This window comes from Motacilla alba, chromosome 2 (assembly GCF_015832195.1).
Source record: "Motacilla alba alba isolate MOTALB_02 chromosome 2, Motacilla_alba_V1.0_pri, whole genome shotgun sequence".
NCBI classification, from domain to species: domain Eukaryota; kingdom Metazoa; phylum Chordata; class Aves; order Passeriformes; family Motacillidae; genus Motacilla; species Motacilla alba.
The window spans coordinates 94,228,219-94,238,303 of record NC_052017.1 but is presented as its reverse complement, the minus strand read 5'-3'; the positions used below and the strand labels follow the sequence as shown (position 1 = coordinate 94,238,303).

Sequence of the window (10,085 nt, the reverse complement as noted above, 5' to 3'; positions counted from 1 at the left end):
TAAACATCTCCAGGGTGGCTTCACCACCTCCCTGAGCAGCCCTTTCCAATGTCTAATCACCTTTTCTGTGAAGAAATTCTTCTTAATGTCCAACCCAAACCTCCCCTGGAACAACTTGAGGCCATTTCCTCTTGTCATAGAAGAGGCCAACTCCCACCTGGCCACGGCCTGCTTTCAGGGATTTGTAGAGTGATAAAGTCCTCCTGAGCCTCCTCCAAGCTAAACATCCCCAGCTCCCTCAACCGCTCCTCCTAAGACTTGTGCTCCAGACCCTTCACCAGCTCTGTTGCCCTTCTCTGGACCCGCTCCAGCACCTCAATGTCCTTCGTAAATTGAGGGCTTCAAAACTGAGCACAGCACTCAAGGTGTGGCCTCAGCAGTGCCAAGTACAGTGGGACAATCTCCCCCCTAGTCCTGCTTACAACACTGGTTTTGATACAAGCCAGGAAGCCATTGGCTTTGGCCACACGCTGGCTCACGTTCAGCAGCTATTGATCAGCCCCCCAAGTCCTTTTCCACCAGCACCTTTCCGGCCACTCTGTCCCCAGCGCTGCCTGGGGTTGTTGTGAGCAGGACCCGACACTTGGTTTTGTTGAACCTCATACCATCAGTCTCAGCCCATCGATTTAGCCTGTCCAGATCCCTCTAGCCGTCTCCATCCGTGGAAACATCAACTGCATCGCTTTAACACATATATGTATGAAAAATGCGTATTATATGATTGGCTTTTTGTAAATATTAAAATGAATATTATATGTGTTATGTTAGAAAGTTATGCTGTATTAATTTTTAAGTAGTGTGTTAAATATAGTTTTAGGTTATAGTTTTAGTTTTATGTTTTTAACATAATGTTAAAATAGAAACTATGCTATGTAAGATACTTTTTTCAAGAAAGGACTCGTGCCGAGATAGCAGCCACAGGATACCGAAATCTTTCAGAGGAAAAGAATTTATTGCTGTCTTATCAGAAGAAACTAACTTCTTCCTGCCTCGCTCAGCCCTGAAGACGCCATTAGGATTAAGAGGAAGAAGTTGACACTGACCAGATAGAATCCTTGGTTTGAATGGAATTTATGCATTAAATATAAGGCGTATGAATATGCAACAGGCTATTGTTTTTAAGGGTTAAACCTCTGTTAACATGTGTCCTTTTTCAGGCTTATTTTGCCCAGAAAAGGTACCCAGAGCGTCCATAACTCTTTGTTCTTATTGCCTCGTATTGTCCTAAATCCCAACTGCTCAAATCTTTATTACTCTAATTATATTACTATTTTTACAACCATTTTATTACTATTAAACTTTTAAAATTTCAAAAACAAGTGACTGGCGTTTTTCACATATGCGCGCAAGACCAAGAAACACAAGTATGAAAACACAGCTTTAAAAGGGTGGCCGCCACCGCAGGCGCTGCGAGCAGGCCCCGCCGTGTGCCCACCCCCGAATGGAGCCGGGGGTCCCCGCCCGCGGAGGGCGGGCTGTGGCGGCGGCGGCGCTGGGCATGGCGGGCGCTGTAGTGACCTCGCAAGGAGCCGTCCCGGCGGCGGGCGGGAGAGGGAGCCCGCTCAAACTACCGCTCCCAGGACTCGCCGCCGCCGCTCGCCGCTCCGCCGTCCCAAACATTTCCGCCGGGGCAGCGGCCGGCAGCGGTAAAGGTTCAGGTGGGCTCCTGAGCTGGAGCAGCGGCCGCCCGGCACTTCCCGGAGGGCTCCCCGGGGGAGCCGTGGCGAGCGGCACCAACTCTCCGTTCGGCTCGCCTGCCCCGGCCGTGGCCCTGTGAGGGCGGCGGGAGCCATGGCCGGCGTGCTGCCCCGGACACTGCCCGCCTCCCTCGGGCGGGGCTGCCTGGGCCGCTGGCTGCTCGCCGCTCGCGGGTGGGCGCTCCTGGGGGCCGGCACCGGCTCCGGCTCCTGCTCCTCCTGCCTGAGGTGGCGGCGCCAGCCCCCGCTGCTGCTCGGGGCCGCCCGTCAGAGCTTCGGGACGCAGGCGGGAGGGCTGAAAGCTGCAAAACCTGGCGGTAATAGCAAAGATGTGTCCGTGCAAAGGGCGCTGAACGAGGAAACGCTGGTGTCGGCGGCTCAGAAAGGTAAGGCGGAGGATGCTGTGTGCTGCTCCGAAGGGATGGAGACGGTTCCTTCTGCAGATGAAGTTTTGTAGTAGCAAACATCAAGTATCTAGAAAAAAACAATCACAGCACGCCAAGCCGTTTTCTTTTCCCATCGTGTTGTTTGAAGCAGATGTTACATTTCTGTGTATGCATTGCACAATCAGAACAAATTATATGACTTCTTCTAAACAGCCTGTTGATCTAAGTAATTATCAGACACAAGATGTAAAAGCCTCTCATTTTCCATTTCAGAAGGAAAATCTATCACATGCAGCCTGTCCGTATGGCTGTTTAAATAGGTTCACCTCCAACAAAGTTGTCAAAGTTCTACATGTGATGGTAGTTTCTTTATGGATTGCCTTCACTTTAGTTGGTCTCATTCACTTCAATGGTTACTACATCATAAGCCTCAGAAAATTTGAGTACTTTGAAATTACTTACAAAAAACACCTTCAACTGATTAGAAGACTGCAGGAGAAATAATTAACATTTCCTCCATAACTTGTACTCCAATGAAATGCACACTTTATCACTAAAAGATAGTAGTCTCTTTCCAAGTACTCAAATATTTTGAAACAGAGAATCTCATATGACTTATTTTGCAGTATATACTGACGCTTGCGCTTCAGATCAAAATTGGAAGATGAAAACGAATCAGACAAACAGCAGTTAATTATGTTTTTAAAAAAATATTTTGTTCTGATATTCCCCTTTTTATTGTTCTATTGATTGAAAATTCATAAAATCAGTTCTTTTCAGTGTGTGCAACTTATAAGCTTTTACTTTTTTATTTTTACTTCTTTTCTTAGCATAAGGATTTCAGTGGTTGTGGGTTTAGGTGGTAGCATGAATACTGCAGTGCTAAGTACCTCATTAGTTCCTGAAAAATCTGGCTCTCGTGCACCCAAAAAAGTAGCAGTAATTGCTACTTTGGATCTTGAAAACATCTGGCAAACAAAGCAATAAGGCTTAACAGAGAGATGTAAACATGCCCTGTACAATATACAAGATGTTCCATGGTCTCTTTTACATCAATGATGCATTAAGGAAACTGCAACTGGAATATTTTCTTCTGCTAAAATGTTATTTGATCTACAGACTAGCAGAAGAGCATTCATGTAAGGAGGTCATACAAGTGTTATTATCCAAGGTTGTAATTTATGTGTTGTTTTCTGTTTAATTTCAGTGAAAGAAGCTGGAAGAGACTTTACCTATTTTATTGTGGTGCTTGTTGGAATTGGTGTTACAGGTTATTTTTTTAAATTACATTCTTTATCAGAAGACACTTTTCATTAATTCCATCTGGTTTGATAAGTTTTCATTGCATCTGATGTTGTTTCTGTTACAGGTGGTTTGTTCTATGTGATTTTTAAAGAGCTATTCTCTTCTTCTAGTCCAAATAAGATCTATGGAGATGCCTTGGAGAAATGCAGATCTCACCCCGAGGTTGGTTTTTCAACTTGAGTCCTAAGTTTGTGTTTCTCCGTGGTTACTGTCTCTCTTCAAGTCAAAACTTCATGCAAGGAATCTCACAAGCTACGTGAAGACCCACATGGTGCTTTAGCAGTTCTGCCAGTGCTTTTGGGTGGCATGGGGTGGCTCAGCTCCAGAGCAGAGCCTCCGTTAGGACAAGTCAGCGCAAGCATTGAGCTTGTGTGAACTAGCCTGCTGGAAGCCAAGCGAGTGTGCCACAGCACAAAAATTGGTGGAAATACAGTCTGCCCTTCAGAGCATGTGCTTGTGTCACCATCCAGAAAGTCTTGGGGACTTTTCTAATTGCCTGCTAAATGTAGCACTTCAATTCTTACTCTATTGTGACACCTCACTACAGTTCTGTCATTCTGTGAGGCACTGCACTGATACCCAGGAATTTAAATTTTTCATTGGAGCAATTAGCATTCTTTTGGCTAACTGGAAAACAGGTGGAGAAGAGTCATGGGATCACATGGTTGTCATAGCTAGGTGCAAACAAAAATCAATATGAAACTAGATTAAAAAAAAAAAAAAACTACTTCAGACAAAACATCCTTCAAACAAGGTTGCTACAGATGCCTTTGAGGATAACCTGGAAATAAAATGACAAGTTGTTGCTGACATGAAAATGAAAACTGCTTTGGAACAAGTTTGTAGAATTAAAACTTCTTTCCAGTACTTGCACAGTAAAACTTAACCTCCCCTCTAACCAAATTTAAAGTAACCTTAAGACTAAATTGATCTACTCTGACTCTATAGATCTGAAAAAAGATTACTAAATTTCTTATTCAGTAGTGGTTTTTAGATAATATGAAGGGGAGTGCATTTGCATTTTAAACTTTGAAACATATTCTCTTGGAGGAAATGTGAGCATATATTTTGTGCTTTTTTTTTTCTTTTTTACACAAAATGTCAGTTTACATGTCTGCATCTCAGAGAACAGTACAAATGGAAGATATCAATAGGATTTATTTTAGACATTTAAGACGGGACTGTAAAGAATAAAAAGGACTGGAATACAGAGGAGTTTTCTTTAAACTGTTTTCTTTCATAAACACTTCTGTTCTTGACATGTTACATTCTCCAGGGGCATTTTGTTAAAAGAAGATGCATTCACAGTAGAGGCAGGAGCTGATACTGGAATACCTGTTTGTATGTGATCCTTTCTGACAGCTCAAACCTCTTTTCTCTTGTAGATAATTGGTGTTTTTGGTGACTCTATCAAAGGTTATGGAGAGGCAACAAGAAGAGGAAGACGACAGCATGTCAGGTACCCCTTGGTGTTTGCCTCATGAAGACATCAGTTTTTGGACAGCAAAGATATTTTTGGATCACAAGTTATTTCTAGAGTGATGAACTGTATGTGACATATCCTGTCACTTTTGATTGAAAATAGAAGTTTTTTGCAGTACCTCTTGTGTGCTGTACACCACTAAGTGCAGTGTACATAGAATATAAAATGCCAATTCTGAGTGCCTCAAAACAAGCAATGTCATCATGGTAGACATGGAGCTCTCAAAAAAACAGAATGAGTCTGAAAAGAGTAGTTCAGAGGAAGGCCTAGGCTTGCATGGGGGCAGCAGTAATCTGACAGAAGTTTACAGTCTGAAACTATACTGAGCTGATACGCAAAATGCTTTTTGTTACTTGAGGGAACATCTCTACTGTGTTTTTAACAGAACATCTATCACCTAAACCTTTCATGAGTTTGTCTATTACTTTGCTTTTGAAAGAAACAAAAAAATTATTTCTTACAAAACTTAAGTCCTCCCTGCTTAATTGGGTTATTTGGCAGGAATATATTTAATGAGGTATCATATAGGGTGAGACATATAAGCCCAGACACAGGTTGAACCATGAAACTGAGATTTTTTATTTTGTCTGAGGAAAGTGACTTTTACTGGTTGAAGCTTTATCTCTTCACCAGACTCTGTGAAATAATGTTTAAAGTGAAGCTGCTAAATGAAATTGATGTGCACAAATATTCTGAGCACGTGTCTGTAAATAAGTAAATTTACTATAAATCGGCTTTCCTAATATTTAATTTCCATAATTTTGAATACCTTGTATTTTAAATAAATTCTTGAGCTGAGAGCTGGGTAAGATTGTAGAGTTTGCATCTGCAGTATAAGAATGATTTTAAATATTTGTCTCAAAAATCTGCAGGGTCTTTTGTGTAGGAACACCTTGAATGTAAATTTACTGCAGTAAGGCTCTTTGTTCGTATTTGTTCTCTCTGCCCCATCATGTCACTTTAAACTGTATTGGAAGTTTATTTCACAGTGTGTACCTGGGCATGCCTTATAGAAATAAAGATTGGTGCTAAACAGCAGTTTATAATTTCAGTAAGAAACATAAACTGGCACCAGAACTCTCATGGGATCATTAGTTTCCCAAAGTGGCTACTTTGAAAGTGATGTGCTATTTATTTCATACTTGAGCAAAACCCAAGTCTAAATACCAGCATTTGGGTTGGAGATCTCAAACAGTGCCAAAGTTACACAATTTCAGCAGAACAAAATTATTGCCAAAGTAAGTAAAGTACATAGTAAACTGTTTGTTTTGATGTGGTTTAACCAACCTGATAATTAATTTGGTAAAACATGCTCTGTGTGTTTTGGCTTGATGACTTAGTTTAAGTGCCTAAAAAACTCTGAAAATCTTGGTGATGTGGGGTCCCTTTCTAGATGTCGAGCTCCAAATCTCCAGGTTGGGATTTTTTTAAAATAAATACAAGGAATTTCCATAGTCTTCAGCAGTGGATTTCTTTTCAGTTTTGAGGGGAGGACTGGGGTGAGGACATTTAAGAATTTAATCTCTTAATCCTCAGCAGCTAATTAGCTCTTCTAACTCCACTAGTCCTTAGGCACTCACAGTAAAGCTTGAGAGGAGCAGTAGAGAAGGAACCCAAGGTAGCATAAGGACACCACCGGAATACTTTCTTACAAAATAAGTAAGCAACTCCTCTAAGTAAGTTTAAATTTGAAGTCTTAACTAGCATATAATCTGTATTCTTGCTGGGTGGTTGGGTTTTTGTTTTGTGTTGCTGTTTTTAGTCACATTGAATACGTAAAGGACGGACTGAAACATATGCGTTTGAAGTTCTATATTGAGGGCACTGAATCAGGGAAACAGGGAACCGTCCATGTGGAAGTCAAAGAGGTATGTACAATTACTTGATACATCTGACAAGCTAAGTCTTGAATTTAAACTACCAAAGGAAAAAAAAACCACTCTGAATTTTTTTTCTTTCCAGAATCTTGAAACAGGAAGATTCGAGGTTCGCTACATATTTGTGGATGTTGACACCTATCCGAGAAGAACCATTGTCATAGAGGACAACAGATAGCCAATGATCAAAGCTGCTGCCTTATCTCACATTGGGAAATGTTGTTGTAGCCAGCCTACATATGGATTGTGTGGTGTTGCCAATTGTGTCTCACAGCTTCAGGGCTGTGTTAAGGGAAATAGCCTCTCAGGGCCTCCACAAAGGACTTTTGATAATAACAGATATGTGATTTAAAGTGAAATCAATGAAATATAGCCAAACTATCATGGTAGATATTCTTGCCATAGGAAAATAATGCCTCCTAATAAACAGTTTAATGGTGGATAATACTTCTGCACACCCAAAACCTGAATTTTCCAAGGTTTTAGATTTGTATGGGGAGTTTTTTTGTCTTCCTTAGCTTGGATTTCCCACTACCATTGCAATAAAGAAAGGGGTAGTTTAACTGTAGACAGAATTCTGCTGTTTTCATTTTGGATACCTTTTTAGGTAAGAAGGTAAAATTTTTATAAAAAAGAGATCTGGGCGTGTAAGGGTAGGAATGGTGGAGGAACACACCTGTGACAAACAACTGAAGATAAAGACTTCGGTATTGGTGTCTTATAAATAAATTACCAGCAAGCAGAACATCTGCTCATTTCAGTGTTTGCCATTCTGCTCCATATGGTTGTAGCAAGGTGGGGGTTGGTCATTTCTCCCCGGCAACTAGTGACAGGACAAAAGGACATGGCCTCAAACTGTGTCAGGGGGATTTGGATTGGACATTATCTTCAAAATATTTTGAAAACCACAATATTCCATTTAAACTTCTCTCTTTCCCACCTTGTCAGCATCTACATGTGATAAACACACATGTGGTGTTTATCAGGGCACGTCTTCCATCCGTAAAATGTTCCACATTATTTTCTTTTACTGCCTGCATTACCTTTGTAGGTAAGCAGATTTACCAGGATGCTTCTGTGTATTTCATGAAAGGAGGACACAGCTGCAAAGGACATCACTTCTCCTGTGTTGTGAAAAAGCTGAGAATATGCTTGATAAAATGAAGACAAAAAGTAGCAGAAGAAATCCACCTTTATCTGACCTTAGATGTATTAGTGTTCTTAATTTGAACAAATGATAAATACAAGGCTCTAATGCTTTCCAATCTCAGTGGTGGAAAGCTTTTTGGAATTCTTTTGCTAGGAACATCTCATCAGTGAAGAAAAAAAAAACTTCATAGCTTGATTTATCAAGTTTGTACTAGCTAGATACCTATCACCAGCAAGATTATTTAAGCCCCTTGAAACTTCAGGAGTAGTAAAGCTTTGGGAACTGATAACTTCTTTCCATATTCCTCCTGAGGCTGAAGTTCTCTTGGTCTTTATGGACTGGGCTGGTACTCATGCTTACAAAATTTTATTGAATTCTGTTTTATGCAAACACATATGGAGATACCTTAATCAAAATTAGGTGAAGATAAGTTGAACAAGACATCTGGAAAAAAGAACATTGATCTCTTGTGCACTATCACCTTTCCTGGTGGTAGTTTGCACTGGAGGGGAACAGCTGCATTCACTGAGTTTAAACATGTTTTAGAACACCTTTTTTGTAATTCTGATGTGTGTTAGCCTCAGTTTTCCTTATGAAGCTGCCCCTGTTTCACTGGATCATTGCACTACCAGTAAGTCATGCAGAGATCCTTCTCCATGGCAGGGAGCTCAGTGTTCCATCCTCTCACTGAAAGATGTTAGGCTGGGGAAACAGCAAAATAACTGAAAGGTTCACTTTCAGTTGTTGGTAAACACAAGCAGTAAGCATTTCACTGCTTCCTTTTTAAAGCTCTTGCTTCATTTTCTCTTGGGAGAACACAAAATTTACAGCACGTGCCAGCTACTTTCTCAAGTAAAAGTGTCATATTAATAAAACATTGGGAAAAAATCATGCTAGCAAGTCAGAGCCAAAGGAATGACATTTTCATAGAAATTAAACAAATTTCCAGAGTTCAGTTTTGATTGTTGCAGAATTAATAAAGATACATGTTCTAAAGACCCTCTCTCCTTTAGGAAATTAAAACATGTCACCAGTGAAAGGTTGTTTTTCCAGAAGCACTGTGTAGAGGATTCAAAACATGTTTTGGGTACAACTAGGTCTTAACTTTTCCATCTCTACATTAATTTTGTGGATGCCAAAACCTGTGTGTGCAGCATAGGCAGACAATTGTTTGGAATTGGTTTGTGGGAATAATGTTACTGTGTCATCTCTATGACTTGTGTTTGATTCTAGGTCCTGTGTATACTTGCTGTACAGTGGCACAAAGAAATATCCCTCCAGGAAATTAACTCAGTGGAAACTTAAAAATATTTTTAAAAGAAATTATTACTCTTTCAATAAGCTTTAATAAGCAGAAGCTCTTGCAAAGAAAAAGTAGTTATAGACAAGGAAGCAAAGGTGTTGTGCAGGACAGAGTTTAAAAATAACCTTGATACCAAAATATTTTCTGCATGGGATTCAAGTTTCAACAGCTGATTTAGGGAATTGAGTCTTGATCTTAGAAATGGTTGCAAATAAATGCATGTCTGGTACAAGAAACTTCAACAAACTCTCCTAACAAGCAGAGAAGACAGGAATGTGAGTAAGACAATTACTGTATCATGTGCCAGCTGCAGAGATAAAAAGCCAAAGAAATCGTGCTGGGAGTTTCCACAAGTAATTTCAATTCACTTTGCTCTCAGTCTCATTGGCTAGCACAACAGATGCTATCCACCCTAATACTTGTGGGATTATTCCAATACGTATATTGTCAGCAACCTAAAGTGTTGCAGATTATGCCCAAAAAAACATTGAGGACACATTTTGAGTCCAAGTCTGCTTTGAGGATTCACTGCAGCTTGTAAACTGACAGAGCTATGTAAGGTAAGCACAGAGATTGGGGAGAAAATTTAAGGGGGAAAAAACTTTGTAGGAGCAAGCTTAAAGGTGACAGTAAGGGCTCATAACTGGTCTCTGTATATGGGGTTGTGAAGTCTGCTTGAAGATCTGGAAGCTGGCACTGGAAAAACAGAAGTTTGAAAGTAAAATGATCTTTCCCCCCTTTTTTTGAGAGGGAAAAATTGCTTAGTCCCTAGAGAGACATTCACTTGCTCTGAATAGGGAATAATAGAACTCCAGTAGAAATTTTCCTTAGGCATCTGGGAATGTATATTGTTATGATATACAGTGATTCCAAACAGTGCTATA

At 40.5% G+C, this 10,085-nt stretch overlaps 1 protein-coding gene across 1 annotated transcript; it reads left to right on the top strand.

The window, feature by feature from the left end:
• The first annotated feature begins 1,630 nt into the window (after positions 1-1,630).
• On the top strand, positions 1,631-7,493 carry TIMM21 (translocase of inner mitochondrial membrane 21). The gene is made up of 6 exons (XM_038129420.1): positions 1,631-2,083; positions 3,291-3,353; positions 3,453-3,550; positions 4,774-4,847; positions 6,634-6,739; positions 6,834-7,493. Exons 1-6 carry the CDS (start codon positions 1,792-1,794, stop codon positions 6,924-6,926), a joined length of 726 nt encoding a protein of 241 aa, XP_037985348.1. The 5' UTR covers positions 1,631-1,791; the 3' UTR covers positions 6,927-7,493.
• Positions 7,494-10,085: the final 2,592 nt, after the last annotated feature.

Bases quoted from the DNA above. Each gene is read 5' to 3' on its own strand.
- TIMM21 (XM_038129420.1), top strand. From the start codon at position 1,792: ATGGCCGGCGTGCTGCCCCGGACACTGCCCGCCTCCCTCGGGCGGGGC. The intron at 3,354-3,452 runs GTTATTTTTTTA...TTTCTGTTACAG, and splicing joins TGTTGGAATTGGTGTTACAG to GTGGTTTGTTCTATGTGATT. The intron at 3,551-4,773 runs GTTGGTTTTTCA...TTTCTCTTGTAG, and splicing joins AATGCAGATCTCACCCCGAG to ATAATTGGTGTTTTTGGTGA.